The sequence below is a fragment of the Lasioglossum baleicum genome, chromosome 2 (genome assembly GCF_051020765.1).
Source record: "Lasioglossum baleicum chromosome 2, iyLasBale1, whole genome shotgun sequence".
In the NCBI taxonomy this organism is placed as follows: domain Eukaryota; kingdom Metazoa; phylum Arthropoda; class Insecta; order Hymenoptera; family Halictidae; genus Lasioglossum; species Lasioglossum baleicum.
In genome coordinates, this window is record NC_134930.1 from 1,951,649 (window position 1) to 1,968,140 (window position 16,492).

General features: G+C 41.2%; 1 protein-coding gene across 1 annotated transcript in view; it reads right to left on the reverse strand.

Annotated features, from left to right (window-relative positions):
• Positions 1 to 2,985: 2,985 nt before the first annotated feature.
• LOC143216467 (UDP-glucosyltransferase 2-like) overlaps positions 2,986 to 16,492 on the reverse strand; it is a 32,774-nt gene continuing 19,267 nt past the window's right edge. The window contains exons 3-5 of the mRNA XM_076439539.1: positions 15,658 to 15,877; positions 5,597 to 5,816; positions 2,986 to 3,863 (exon numbers count right to left, since the gene is read on the reverse strand). Coding sequence (XP_076295654.1) covers positions 3,566 to 3,863; positions 5,597 to 5,816; positions 15,658 to 15,877 — 738 coding nt within the window. The 3' untranslated portion in view covers positions 2,986 to 3,565. The remainder of the gene's footprint in view (positions 3,864 to 5,596; positions 5,817 to 15,657; positions 15,878 to 16,492) is intronic.

Consider the following 16,492-nt stretch of genomic DNA (forward strand, 5'->3'; position numbering starts at 1 on the left):
AATCAATATTTCACCCGAAAATTCAAATATATTAAAAGCAGGGTTGAGAAAATTTGTTTATAATTTGAAACAGAAATGGGTGGAATCTCGTTATGTAGAAGCAATATTTTTACAGCGTAACAAACAATGGTTAGAGCGAGATTACATATATCCCTGTGCAATAGTATCACACATTCCAACAACAACAAAATCTCCTAGAATAGAATCGTCCACTGTACACATCCACAAAGGAAGGAAAGCATTATCGGACTGCAGTAGCCGAGAAAAGATACGAAGGGCTAGATCTCTCGTAAATTCTTTTACACTAGAGGAACTATTAAATGCCACAAAGATGAGCTTTCGAAAGAATAAAATGTATCACAAAGCTCGTTTGCTTGAGTACATCGAAAATAATGAATGCGACTTTGACAAGATGACGGCTATGCTACGTGGTCCTACATCAAAAGGAAGGTTTTCGGCAGAAAAGGCTCTATGTATGTTCCTTACAGCAGACCTGTCCAAATTTCAATATATTGCATTTAGAAATGAAGCTGTACAATATAATAACAATCAACTTCCGTCGTACTGTACGTTATTAAAGGAAAAAAGAAAATGTTATACACCAAAGGAAACTACAACGATAACAGAGAAATATGCAAAAGTTGAATTACAAAGTTTGCTAAACGTCACGGATAAACGAATTTTAAAAAGTGTAGGTGATTTCGAAAATGATCAGGAATTAGTATCAACGTGTAAGTGGGGATGTGACGGTGCTTCAGGACAAGCGAGGTACAAACAAATTCAAACAGATTTTAATATGAGTGACGATAGTATTTTTGCTTCCAGTCTAGTGCCATTAAAAATACATAATAAATTAACTGATGAAGTCATATGGAAAAATCCGCGACCGTCCTCAACATGGTTCTGTCGTCCGATCAAATTTGCGTTTACGAAAGAAACACAACAAATTATAGACGAAGAAATAAACACAATTAAGAACGAAATAGCAAATTTAAAACCGGTTAAAATAAATAATGTACAAGTTGAGTATGTAATGCTTCTTACAATGGTGGACAACAAAATTTGCAATGTCCTGACCGATACAAAATCCGCAATGCGTTGCTATATTTGCAACGCTAAGCCTACAGAAATGAACGATTTAGATATCATAAACTCAAAAGTGTGCAACAGTAACAATTATTCATTTGGACTTTCTACCCTCCATGCGTGGATCAGATGCTTTGAGTGCTTACTACATGTTTCTTATAATTTACCATTTAAAAAATGGAGTGCAAGTACACCCGATTTGAAACAAATTCGGGATGAGCGAAAAAAACATATCCAACAGCAATTTAGAGAAAAAATGGGATTACTAGTGGACATAGTGAAACAAGGATGGGGTTCATCGAATGATGGTAATACCGCAAGAAAATTTTTTTCAAATTCAGATCTTTCGGCCAGTATAACAGGGATAGATGCAACATTGATTAAGAAATTTCACATCATACTACAAGTCATTTCATCTTCATCTGCAATAGACCTTGACAAATTTCAAGAATACACTTTTAATACAGCAAAACATTTCATACATCTTTATGGCTGGTATTATATGCCGGCCTCAGTACACAAACTTTTAATTCATGGGACACAAATAATAAAACACGCATTGTTACCAATTGGTCAATTGTCTGAGGAGGCCCTGGAATGTAGACACAAAGATTTTAAAAATTATAGAAATAAAAGTAGTCGAAAAATTTCTCGAATTGCTACCAACGAAGATATATTCCATAAATTATTATTAACTTCTGATCCGTACATATCATCTTTACGTGTAAAGTCTAGCAATAAGAAACCAAGAGCTCTGGACCCAGAGGCTGAGGCAATGATAATTACATAAAAACTGTTAACTAATATAGTAAGAATAAATAATTTATCTAAACTAAATTTATTATATTTATTATTGTTTACATTTCACTTTGTGCTTTATACAGGTACCATAGATTGTGAATTTATAAGGATCAGATAAACTTTCTCCGGAGGATATGGAAAATCAAGAAACAAATTTTATTTAAATAGCGATTTCTCAACAATTTATAAGAATAATATTATATATTGACTAAGTTGAATGTATTCCGTTTCAAAAAAATTTGCTAAAAGTTGTTAAATTTGTAAATATGTTAAAAAAATAGTAAAAAAAGCTATTAAATAAACTAAAAGTATACCACATTATACATTATTAAAAAAGATTACATGCTAGTATCCTACACCCCAAATTTCACGTCGATATCTTTATTAGTTTAGAAGTTATACCAAAATGTCACTAAATTTCGCGTTTTAGACCACTGTGCGGCGCGGCGCGGCGGGCCAGGGCGCGCTCTGATTGGTCCGTGTTTTTCGTTAATAACTCCTAAACAAAGCCGCAGTTGACATTGGTGCAAAGGAAAATGTCTCTTAGAATGGTCTCAGGAACCACCCCCTTTCGGGATTTTCACGAATTTTGGGACACCCTGTATAACCAAGCAAGGGCGAACCCTGATTGGTTCGCTGGAATCGCGTGATTTTACGTATAGAACATTTGAAGGATTCAACCGGTGGAATTCGGCTAATGAGAGCGTGTGTTGTTGCTAAGCGGCGTCGCGCGACGGCGACGTGTGCTCTATTTATGTATTACAAAAACAGGTGACACTGAGATCACCTGTATAACCGAAATAGACCGAATTCCACCGTTTGAATCCTGAACAGACTTCAATTTCCATTTCAACTATTCGATTTCAACTTCAATTTTTATTATTTTTATAGTGATTTAATTGCAATTGTTATTTTTATTGCACTTTTTATGTCAATTCCACATTCGTACTTCTGATAAAGCTAGGTTTAACTTTGAAAAATTTGAAAAATTGAAGTTGAGATCAAAGAGTTGAAATTGAAAAATTGAAGTTGAAATGGAAATTGGAGTTGAAATTTGAAAAATTGAAGTTGAAATGGAAATTGAAGTCGAAGATGAAATTGAAATACAAGAGTAGAAATTGAACTTGAAATTGATGTTGAAATCGAAATTTGAAAAATTGAAGTTGAAATTGACGAGTTGAAGTTGAAATCAAAGAGTTGAAATGGAAATTGAAGTCGAAGTTGAAATTGAATTTTGAAAAATTGAAGAGCTCGTAGAAAAATAAAAAAGAAAGTGAAAAAATAAATATTTATAAAAAATGCCGACACGGGATACGAACCCCGACCAATCTCGTGGTAGACATTCGCTCAACCCGCTCGGCCACCGACCGCTGTGACAAAAGGTTTTCACTTTACTCAAGGAATATAACGTACATTTCGCATTTCAAAATCGATTTTCTCGAAAACGGGTTCGCGTTAGCGGCTAAAACCAATTGCATAGTTCATGAGGGTGCGTAAGCTATGTCCACACAAAAACTCGTTGCGATCCGGCGTTCTCGATACGCGAGGTCTCCTCGTGCGTCGATCAGTACAGTGCACCATAAAACGCATAACAATCAAAAGCAATAAATATATTCTTATACAGGTCGTCGGTTCTTACATCGAAAGTTTGAACTCTTTGTGTTCTGACACTTTATAATTAACTAACTTTTTGTTTCCTCAATGTGGATATCCTTCGGTAATGATTGTAAGAGCGCACAGCCAATTTCGCAATGATACTAGTTATGTTTGAAATGATTAAAACGGCCACGATCGTCAGAAATATCACAATATCCATATCGCAGCGCTGGTACCATGGTTGATGAGCTAAATTTGAACGAAGATGAGGAGCACCTTTATTGCGAATCACGTACTCCGTCCACCATACTAAATGTTCCACAATATTGTACGGATTATCGTTCACAAGCTTTTTGAGTTCCATTATTCTCTGCTTGTACCTGAAAACAGCGAATAAAATTGTACTTTCCTGCAAACCTTATCAGAAAATGGCGGACAAAAAAAGGTTAACGCAATGATTTCGCGTTACATACTAATTCTTTTCATTTCGCATGCTCACTTGTAAACTGAATTTATAAAGGTGTCTCAGCTAAAAGAGGCTATCTGATGCACGGTGGTGCACCAGCCTAGTTCCTCGCACTACCTCCTTTTACACGAAACAACTTAGCCGTTTTTTAGAAGTTTATAACGCGGCACTGGAGGCAGATGGAGAGATGTAATTTCGTACACTTGGTGAATGCTCTCATGTCTCCATATTGACAAATCATTAATCTTCCAACATTAGTACGTTCCGAGATATAGGACCACAAAAATCGCTAAATTTGTCACTGACTGACAGATCATCAAAACCTTTTGGGTACTTCCCATTGACCTACAAGCTAGAAATTTGGTACTTTGGTCCACTATAACAAACACTCAAAGGAATAATTATCAAAGTTTGACATTTTACACCTTAAAGGGTTTGTATTTAAAAAAAAACATTACAAAATAGGTTATGTATGGAGAAAATGAAATATGCCGCTTTTCCCATAAGGAACCGTGTAAATTCCGGAAAGAATCATCTGCTCTCTTGAAAAGTCCGTACAGCGCCATTCGAGGTAGTGGCAAAAAGCTCTAACTGTTAGATTACGATAAGGTAGAAAATTACACTAAAATTATAACAAAAAAAATCTAGGTAAAGTTGGGTTCTAATTCGCTGGCAGAGTGTTAATCTTTGATACCTACTTGATAATTGATGAAATTTCAATAAAAATTGATGAAATCCCAACAAAAACATCCTGTAAACAGGAGCCAAGTTCCTATGGCCGTAAAAAGTTGTGAGATCAAACAAAATACGGCCAAGTTCGTTAGTTTAGAAATACCTCTTGCAATATTGAAAAATGCGTTTGTAAAAATTAGTTTAAAAGAACACTATTTAATTTTTAATGAATTACATGTAGGGCTAAATTATTCAAACTTGGCCGTTACCTAACACCTTCTATGGCCATTGGTTTAAAAAGTAACGGCCAAGTTTAAATAATTTAGCCCTCCATGTAATTCATTAAAAATTAAATAGCGTCCTCTTAAACTAATTTTTACAAACGCTTTTTTCAGTATTGCAAGAGGTATTTCTAAACTAACGAACTTGGCCGTATTTTGTTTGATCTCACAATTTTTTACGGCCATAGGAACTTGGCTCCTGTTTACAGGATGTTTTTGTTGGTCTAATTAACTCTACGAATTGGAAAAAAGGAAGTTTCTTTTATCTATTATGAACGGTGTTAAACGATTTATATTCGGCAAGAATATTGGCCATTCACAATGTGCGAAAGAAATTTTTGTTTTCTTTCCAATTCGATTGGACATTTAACTGATCTTCTTCCGTCGAGACACCCCGGAAAAATTCATTCATAATATTGTAGCACTTCGCTCATTATACGAAAGGAGAGCGAAAATTCGTTCAAAAATACAGGTTGTGTAACGAAAGAGGGGCAATCAATCACGAGAACTGTTTCTCCACTTTCTCACTCCGTATTTCCCCTACGTAGCCATCATAATCTCCACCACGAGTTCAAGAACTGCTAACAACTCGTAGTGGCACTCGCTAGTTTGCAACGAACGAGGATTCCGTGCAATAAACGAGGCTCTACTGTAATTCATCCCAGAATATATATTTAAAGCTATGTTTACTCACTGTTTATTATTTATGATCTCGAGAATAGCAGCTTCCAATTCTTTCCTCGTCACAGTCGTGATTTCCATGTATTTACCAACACCAAGGGCCTCCATCCTGAGCACTTGGTAATCCTGGTCTGCCAATATTGGAAATCCTAATAATGGTACCGAGAAGTGCACCGCTTCCTCGCTACTTTGCAGACCTCCTTGATAGATGAACATCTTGATATTGGGGTGTGCTATATAACAGTGTTCCACGGTTAATAACCAAACGTCAATATCTATACGAGATTCACGAGAAAATGACTAGATACTATCTAAATATCTTTATTGGGATTGTTAACATAAGAAAACACCATAGGAAAAAGTGATACTGTAGAAAAAGTTATTTTTAAGATCTTTTGAAAGCTATCGGCAGTTTTCTAACACCTTAGAAATCGATGTCACAACGATTACTCTCTTAGATAATTTAATATTTATTCTTAGCATCTCAACCACCTGCGTCATCGACTAACAAGACAAGAATTAGAAAAAGAAAATAATTCGGTAATTATGCATAAAAGGTGTCACCTCAACGATCTCGATGATTTTTTAATATGTTGTCAAGGTGAAGATTCTTAACAACTTTATCCTATACATGTAACCGCCGCTCAGCCTTACTTTTTGAGATAATTGCGAAAAACTGCAGCTACTACTATGCGTCCAACGAGAGATGGCACCATGGCACAGAGAAACTCGTAGGTAAATACCACGTGGTATCCCTACTTCGCGCTATACGTCCTCCGCGATTGGCCGAATCGCTTGACAAAGACAACAAACGAGCGTCTTGAGTGCGTCTGCAGTAGAGCGATGTGGTGACGCCGAGCTCCTATCACGACCGTTACCGCCAGAACCTAAGCGTAATAGTGGGATCAGAGTCGCCAGAAAGTACCCAAACCAGCACTCGGGGGGAATACAAGGTACACCCTCTCTGATGACCAGACACATATTACTCTACTCTGGTCATCAGAGAGGGGGTACATCATCTCACCGTGATTCCCCTCATCTGGCGAAACTGAGTGGGATCCGCAGCCGAGCGTCAGGAGTGGGGTCTCGCAGATCCCTCTGCGCCCCACTTGTGGGGAAGTTGTAACCCCACACTCGTGCCATTGTTGGTGGAGATCGGCAGCCGCCATGTTGGCGTCGCCGCTTCTCGCGCGCTCTCTGCTGCTGGCTTCCGAAGTGGTTGGACGTGCCAAGACCACCTCGTGATTCAATTATTTATTTAACCTATCCTTCTGATCTACTGGTGTCGTAGCTTATGGGAGCTACTGCCACTAGTAATTCTCGTGGCACCTAATACCCACACACTTTCAAAATCTGTGCCATCTCTTGTTGGACGGACAGTACTACCTTGAATTTTGCCTATACGTGCACATCCGTGCTGTGCGTTTGCGTCCGCATAATGCGACCGTTCGTCAACTGTTTCTACAGATGTAACACGCGATCGTCGAACGATTTATACAGGGTGTCCTAAAACTCCTGTAGAACCCGAAAATGAGAGGTTCGTGAGGTCATTTGAGGCGACATTTTCCTCTGCAAAAATGTCGTCCGCAGCTTTGTTTAGGAGTTATGGCCCGGCGCGCCAACTGTCAATTGGCCGACTGTGCCAACTCGCGTCTAGGTCGCGCTCTGATTGGTCCGTGTTTTTCGTTAATAACTCCTAAACAAAGCCGCGGCGACTATTTTTGCAGAGGAAAATGTCGCTTTAAATGACCTCAGGAACCTCCCATTTCCGGGTTCTGCAGGAGTTTTGATGATATGATGATGAAGAATGAGTACATATTACGACGACACCACACTCACTCACTCAGTGTTTCTGGAAGACACGGCTAACAACTGTGGATAACCCGAAAAAATTATTTTAAGAGCGAGTGGAAATGACATTAGAGTGAGTTAGGTTTGGCTAGATAATTGACATTGTTGTTCATCTGGGTTAAACTTCCGAAGACGTCCACGCTCAGAATTGGATGAAATATTGGGAACAGATACCTTTTTGATTAAAATTATGATGGCCAGAAAGATTTTTGTTTCTCGCGCAAATTCCTAGCCAGACATAACCCAGACCTTTTCTTTCTAAATAATTTCCCACCCGTTTATTATTAAACTAACGCCACTTCCAGATTAACAATAACTCCAGTTATCTAGCGAAACCTAACTCGGACTAATGGCATTTCCGCTTACTCGTAAAATAAACTTTTCGGGTTATTCAAAGTCGTTAGCCGTTTCTTCTCAGAAACACTGTGTGGGTGTGTGTGTGGTGTCGTCGTAATATGTACTCATTCTTCATCCTAATGTGTTGTGACGTGGCGGTTTTGCCAACGTCACCCGATACCGATTATCGGAAGACCGGCAGCAAAACAGGCGAGATGCGCCGTGGCGAACACTCGCCCTGGGCGCGAACGAGACCCATGGGCGAGCACTTATATTTTTGAGCATGTCTGCAGGACCGTAGTCGGGCCCCAAGGGGGGACCCGAAGCACCTCTCTCGCCGAGAAACGGAAAAAGGATCGGCGCCGGCGAAAACTCCCACACCGAGGAAGCGAGGGATCAACGCGGCCCAGGATAGACAACCTGGAGGCGCCGACGAGGACATGCGATGCCAAGCCAGGGATCTCAGCTGTCTCGCCGTCGCCTCATCCGGAGAGAAACCTGGCCAGTTGCCGGATTGGCTCGCGTCGATCGCCGCTGAGGGAAGCGGCGAATCAACGAGCATCGCTGCCGGAGAACCAACGGAACGCCGGACGCCAGGGGCCGTCGCGCAGGGCTAGGCCCCGTACGAAAATCTGTCAGCGGTAGGTCGAACTGCGTGCGGGGGGACGAGAGCGGCAAGGGGGGGACGCTCCGCTTCCGCGTTCCCGAGTCACACCGTGAGAGATCACTTCTTCGTTGGCTTTAGCGAAAACTAGTTGCGAATTTCGAACCTTAGTCATTGCATAAGAACTATGGTATTTGCGAAGCGAGCTGCCGTACACAGAGGGACGAGAACGTGAGACCATCAATCGTTGCCCTGGGTAAGCTTTTGTCAGATCTCAACGTAGTACAGTGATCTTTCTCGCGTTGGCTCGGTAAGCGTGTCGTGTCCGCGATCGCATCGCCGAAACACCGACGCGGCTTCGAAGCTGCCGGTATTCGCGGAGAACGTTATTCAATTCGCGAACGGGGCGAACCCGTTGGTCAGCGAACGTGCGAAGAAAATATATTTGGCGGGTGCTAGTTTCAATAGAGGTCGGATGAGTGGATCCGCGCATCGTCTTGGCCTCGACGCACGCGGTGACGGAGTTTAGCGTGGAACTAGACACCAATAAATTTAGTGAGAATCCGCGCGTCGTTGCAGTTTCAATCGAACCTCGAGTCGTCCCACGGTGCGACGCCGCCACGTGCTCTCGTCGTATTTCCGCGATTCGTCCTGTCGACGAGAAGACTGTTGTAACACGTTTTCCATCCGAATTCGGGCGAGGAACGTGAAGCTCGCGTACGCAGACGTTAAAATCACGTTGCTGCCGGATTCATAGCGTAAGGGAAGGGACCGGAAAAGGTTAAATCGCGCGTGCAACGATCCGTCGTTGCGGACCACCTGTTACGCACCGGTTAACCTCAAAACGCTGCCGGTCACTACCGGCATCGTTCTTGTAAGATCGGAAGAATAAATTGTGTTAACCCAGATCGTATGAGAATGTTTATTACGTGAGAAACCTTCTCGCCGCGGGGATCGCCTCGTGCTCGACCCGCGTAGTACCCTGCGACCGTCAACGTAACATCTTCGGTTAATTTCGATTGTCATAGGCTCGGGCGACTGTCTCTCGAAGCAATCGTATTCGCGAACTTCGCGTGGCACCTTCTGTGCCTGTGCCTGGCGCCCGAACTTTGCATAGAAGATCTAGAGAGAGACAACGCGCCTACATAATGCTGAGAGCTGACAAGAAGATCCCTGGCAGGAATGCGGTGACGTAGGCAAGAATGCGCGCCCAATTGGTTGGCTTGGAGGGGGGGCGCCTAGGCTCACACTCAGTTTCGACTAGAGCGTTCTATTGGCCGACGCAGTCACCCCCACTACTCGAGTCGCGTGACGAAGGGAGGGAATCAGACGTACCCTAGGGTACTCAGTGAGGGTACTCAACGGCGTAGCCACAAAATTCAGAATACTGCTGAAAAATTGTCATGACGTAAAACTTTCTTATTTTCCTATTCTTATTCCTATTCTTATATATATATATGTATATATATATATATATATATATCTCGCTCTCTCCCGCTCTCTCTCGCTCTCTCTCTCCCGCTCTCTCTCTCGCTCTCTCTCTCTCCCTCTCTCTCTCCCGCTTTCTCTCTCGCTCTCTCTCTCCCGCTCTCTCGCTCTCTGTCTGTAATGTAAAAAGCTAAAAAAAGGATAAAAAAAGTTACTACGACGGGACTCGAACCCGAGCCCACGGCATAGCAGTTCAGTTCGCTGCCGCTACGCCAAACCATTACTTAGTAAAAGAGTGAACTATGTAAACTGACATGTTGCGTCCACAAAACTTTAATTTGCAAATATCTCGAAAATTACTGAATAGTTGCCCCTATAATGGGGTATATTCGTAATCAGGGGAACGAGATCTGTAACTCTGTAAAGTCTCAACTAAATCTGTGACGCGAAGGCTTTGCATTCTCCTTGTGTAAATTGTCACTTTTCATGACTGCAATAGGATCCTCGTATTCACGGCATTGGATATTGGCTGTAAGTCGTGAAACATCGTAGCCCTCCGTAAATACGGGAATCCTGCTACTATGCGTCGTGTGACGTAGCAGCTGAAAGGGTGTGGTCACGCGGCGAGTACGGGACCGTCAGAGGTGGGGGTAGGCGGCGCTAGCTGGAGACCCCTCTTGCCTCTGTGCCCCCCGGGGATCATCTTGTCAGCTCTCAGCAATACAAGTTTTATCCCGGGTGGACCGCGTTTCGCGCGGCCGAACGCGGCCCGGCGGTATCGCTTGTAAATACCCAGAGTCGCTGCCGTTTCTCTACGAAACGATAGACGACGTGACAGTGTTTTAAAAGTTCTTGCGGTATATAGATCGTTCGACGATCGCGTGATATATCTATACATAGAAACAGTTGACGAACGGTCGCATCTCATGCTGACCCTTACGGGGGCCGGCGCGGCCGTGCACGAGTGTGTGGGCACACGCACACATCGCTAAATTCGCATATACGTATATGCAATTACAAGGTTTACGACTTTTCGAAATTACGCTTCAGCATTGCAAGGAGTAGTTCAGAATTGGTCAATTATGATTCCTAAAAGTCAGATACAGGTCGGTACGGTGCCCAAAATGCATATTTTTCGTTATAGAGGAATAATTTGTAATATTCGGCGGAGACAAATAACAATTCGGCCTGTCACAAACGACAATACAGCACCTCGAGGTTCCGAAATTTTGCACTAGTAGCATGACAATCTGGTTCCGAAATTTGACGGCTGGACGTTACAAATGTTCCAATAGAATACGGTTCATAATGCAGGTCGATATTATATTGTCCATCAATAATACAGTATCCATCGTCCATGCAAACACTAAATTTATTGAACAAAAACACTGGTACGCGAAGCCGCTATCTTCTGACGTCTTGCTTACTTCGGTTGCCTCAGGATAGGCCAATACCAGTGGTGTTGGACAGGCAATATCTGCCGAATATTATAAACTATTTTAATAACGGTATAACGGTATAACGTACGACCTGCATTATCAGCCATATTCTAGTGGAACATTTGTAACGTCCAGCCGTCAAATTTCGGAACCAGATTGTTATGCTACTAGTGCAAAATTTCGGAACCTCGAGGTGCTGTATTGTCGTTTGTGACAGGCCGTATTGTTATTTGTCTGCGCCGAATATTACAAATTATTCCTCTATAACGTAAAAATTTGCATTTTGGGCACCGTACCGACCTGTATCTGACTTTTAGGAATCATAATTGACCAATTCTGAACTACTCCTTGCAATGCTGAAGCGTAATTTCGAAAAGTCGTAAACCTTGTAATTGCATATACGTATATGCGAATTTAGCGATGTGTGCGTGTGCCCACGCACTCTTGCACGGCCGCGTCGGCCCCCTTACGCACACCACGTACGTGCACGTATAGGCAAAACTCAATGTAGTAGTAGCTGCAGTTTTTCTCAAATATCTCAAAAACTAAGGCTGAGCAGCGGTTACATGTATAGGAAAAAGTTGATCAGAATGTTGAGTTTTACAACATATTTAAATTTTATCAAAATCGGTGAGATGGGACCTTTTATGCATGTGTAATTATGTACCAAGAATTAAACGATGTATATATACAGGGTGTCCCAAGACCCCTTCGACTCCGGGAAATGGGAGGTTCCTTAGGTCATTTGAAGCAACATTTTCCTTTGCACCAATGTCAGCCGGGGCTTTGTTTAGGAGTTATTAACGAAAAACACGGACCAATCAGAGCGCGACCTAGACGCGCGATGGCACGTTCAGCCCGGCGCGCCGGGAGACGAGCGCGGTGTAACGCCGCGATGCCGCAACGAACAAGAGTTTCTCGAGATTATGTGAATCTTCCCCGATTTGGATGAGCTTTGGATATGTTGTCAAGACCATGATTCTGAACAACATTTCCCTTTACAGTTTTTGTCGGCCGGCTTTAGTTTACGCGATAAGTAACTTGTAATTGTAAATCGATCGATGTACTATCTGAACTATCTCCTCTCCGATTTCGATGAGCTTTGGATATGTTGTCAAGACCATGATTCTGAACAACATTTCCCTTTACAGTTTTTGTCGGCCGGCTTTAGTTTACGCGATAAGTAACTTGTAATTGTAAATCGATCGATGTACTATCTGAACTATCTCCTCTCCGATTTCGATGAGCTTTGGATATGTTGTCAAGACCATGATTCTGAACAACATTTCCCTTTACAGTTTTTGTCGGCCGGCTTTAGTTTACGCGATAAGTAACTTGTAATTGTAAATCGATCGATGTACTATCTGAACTATCTCCTCTCCGATTTCGATGAGCTTTGGATATGTTGTCAAGACCATGATTCTGAACAACATTACCCTTTACAGTTTTTGTCGGTCGGAAGAACTTTACTTGTCAATTCATATGGGTGGATCTCTTTACCCGACTTACGGCAACTTTACCCGAACGAGGGAAAAAGCAGAAACTGATTGTATTAAAACCTCACTTATTCAGCCGTAAATCCATTTGCTGCTTCGAAATGTGTGTCACTGGGTCACTCGGTGACGAACTGCACAGATGTCTTCAGGTATACGACAGTACCGAAAGCTAAGGGACGTACGGCCAGGTCGACGAACTGCACAGCCGGTGGTAAAAGGCCTAAGGGATGCGCGGTCAAGTCGACGATCCAGAATTTCACTTTCACTTTCGAATCGATAAATAATTCGTATGTTTATTTCACACAGATGCCTTGAAATTTTTCCACACTCACAATCACTGTTCACATTTGTCAACACATAGTTCTGCACTAATAATAATTGCTTAAACTAATTAAACGATTATTTAATCTAATCACTAGACTGCGGATCTTTATGTAAAATGAAAGTTGGCTGCCGCTATTACAAGGGACAGGAGCCAGACAGATATTTGATTCTTACTGTGATCATTTTAAGAAGTTGAAAATAATACATTGGTGTTCTGACATTACTTTAATCTCTCTAGTGTCTTAAAATGCACCTACTCATGTTTGCTACAAATGCATGAAATCCGCAGTCTAGTGATTGCATTACCTGATTGTTGTGATTTGTGCAGCAGGACAAGGGATATGGCAATTATTATTAGTGCATAACTATGTGTTGACAAATGTGAACAGTGATTGTGAGTGTGGAAAAATTTCAAGGCATCTGTGTGAAATAAACATACGAATTATTTATCGATTCGAAAGTGAAAGTGAAATTCTGGATCGTCGACTTGACCGCGCATCCCTTAGGCCTTTTACCACCGGCTGTGCAGTTCGTCGACCTGGCCGTACATCCCTTAGCTTTCGGTACTGTCGTATACCTGAAGACATCTGTGCAGTTCGTCACCGAGTGACCCAGTGACACACATTTCGAAGCAGCAAATGGATTTACGGCTGAATAAGTGAGGTTTTAATACAATCAGTTTCTGCTTTTTCCCTCGTTCGGGTAAAGTTGCCGTAAGTCGGGTAAAGAGATCCACCCATATGAATTGACAAGTAAAGTTCTTCCGACCGACAAAAACTGTAAAGGGTAATGTTGTTCAGAATCATGGTCTTGACAACATATCCAAAGCTCATCGAAATCGGAGAGGAGATAGTTCAGATAGTACATCGATCGATTTACAATTACAAGCTACTTATCGCGTAAACTAAAGCCGGCCGACAAAAACTGTAAAGGGAAATGTTGTTCAGAATCATGGTCTTGACAACATATCCAAAGCTCATCGAAATCGGAGAGGAGATAGTTCAGATAGTACATCGATCGATTTACAATTACAAGTTACTTATCGCGTAAACTAAAGCCGGCCGACAAAAACTGTAAAGGGAAATGTTGTTCAGAATCATGGTCTTGACAACATATCCAAAGCTCATCGAAATCGGAGAGGAGATAGTTCAGATAGTACATCGATCGATTTACAATTACAAGTTACTTATCGCGTAAACTAAAGCCGGCCGACAAAAACTGTAAAGGGAAATGTTGTTCAGAATCATGGTCTTGACAACATATCCAAAGCTCATCCAAATCGGGGAAGATTCACATAATCTCGAGAAACTCTTGTTCGTTGCGGCATCGCGGCGTTACACCGCGCTCGTCTCCCGGCGCGCCGGGCTGAACGTGCCATCGCGCGTCTAGGTCGCGCTCTGATTGGTCCGTGTTTTTCGTTAATAACTCCTAAACAAAGCCCCGGCTGACATTGGTGCAAAGGAAAATGTTGCTTCAAATGACCTAAGGAACCTCCCATTTCCCGGAGTCGAAGGGGTCTTGGGACACCCTGTATATAAAATACTGTAACCATAAAGTTGTGAGACTGTTTCATTCTTTTTCTAGATAACGTCTATTTTATATACAGTGTGTCCCACCCGATTTCGATTTCTTGATTTTCTCGCCATTCTTACTCGTAGAAAAAAATGTTTCAGCAGAGGCTTGAATGGTATCGAGTGGAGCATATTTTGATGATATTAGTTTTTTCGTAAGTGGACGCGTAAAGGTCATATAAAGGTCAACTTTGTTTTTTTTAATGGAATGTGGTATTTTTTACTTCATCAATCGATGCAGCTGGACATTCGTTATAAAAAAGTACTAACTTAAAGCTTAAATTAGTAGTTCAGGAGATATTTCAATCTAAATAACTCTAAAATACCATTACTGTCGTGTGTGTGTGTGTGTGTGTGTGTGTGTACTAAGACGTTAGTGTTTACTTACTTGTGTAACGTCTTACAATTAGTACGACAGTAATGGTATTTTAGAGTTATTTAAATTGAAATATCTCCTGAACTACTAACTTTTAGATATACATAGGTTAGTACTTTTTTATAACGAATGTCCAGCTGCATCGATTGATGAAGTAAAAAATACCTCATTCCATTTTAAAAAAACAAAGTTGACCTTTATATGACCTTCACGCGTCCACTCACGAAAAAACTAATAACATCAAAATATGCTCCACTCGATACCATTTAAGCCTCTGCTGAAACATCTTTTGCTACAAGTAACAATAGCAATAGGGGCACGCTGTATAAGATGTTTTTTTTACATGAAGAGATTACTCACGACTGTTACGAGATTCTGATGATAACAAGGCAAGCGATCACTTTGACCTCGGTGACAATGAGTTTGGGGTAATTTAATTTCGACCTACTACAATGAATTACATTATAATAATTTACTTTCGGCCTACTGAAATTATTAAAGAAAAAAAGAAAAGTGTGCTAGTTTGTAGCTCCTGTTTGTTGTTGTAGATGTACACAATTTTTGTTTTGCATATCGAGGTCCGCAGTGTGATAAACAGTATGTAAATCACCTGGGAAGGTGATACATTAGATAAAATATGATACTGTACCAAGAATGCTCTGCTGTGGAAGCCATTTCCCAATAAAGACATTATCCGGCTTGTTGGGCATGTCCTTTTCGAATTTCCACACAATTTTGTAGGGCAATTTGGCGAAGACGTCGAGGAAAACCTGTAGGGTTTCTTTTGGCATGTCCGAGCTCTTAGCGTTACTGCCTAAACTGAAATAGATGAACCCATCGGTCGCGTTGTCCACAAAGCGTTTCAGATCCTACCAGCAAAAAATAGAAGATAATCATCTGCCTGTGTAGATGAAGGTCGAAGTTAACACAAGTAAGGTGCGGCTCGTTATGCTTATGCCTTGGAGGGTTCGTGGCTCTAGATGCACCCTAAGCAAATGACTAATCTTAAATATTGATTTTCTCTACTGCAACAATTTACAAAATACACAATACACAAATTGGACCTAGCAGACTAAGAATGGTCCACCCACAATTTTTGTTGATATTGTGTGGATAAGAATGGTTTTAGGTTGGAAGATAACCCCCTAAAATTTTAAGTCGCTAACCCTTCATATAAGGATGATATGAGGGTAAATACCTTTAACTGTGTATCATTTTTTTTCTCGATTGTTAATTAAGATATTCAGATAAAAAAAGAACGAAAATACTCGAACTTACCTTCTTCATATAATATATTTTTTTCGCAATGAAAATCTGATCAAATCATTAAAGGTAGAAAAAAAACATTCAATTTTTAGACGGTGGGTATTGATATATGACGTCATTTATATTGTTCCGAGAACTATTGTATATACAGGGTGTCTCAAAATTAGGTCCGGAGCCGAAAATGGGAGGTTCCTGAGATCATTTCAAGCGACATTTTC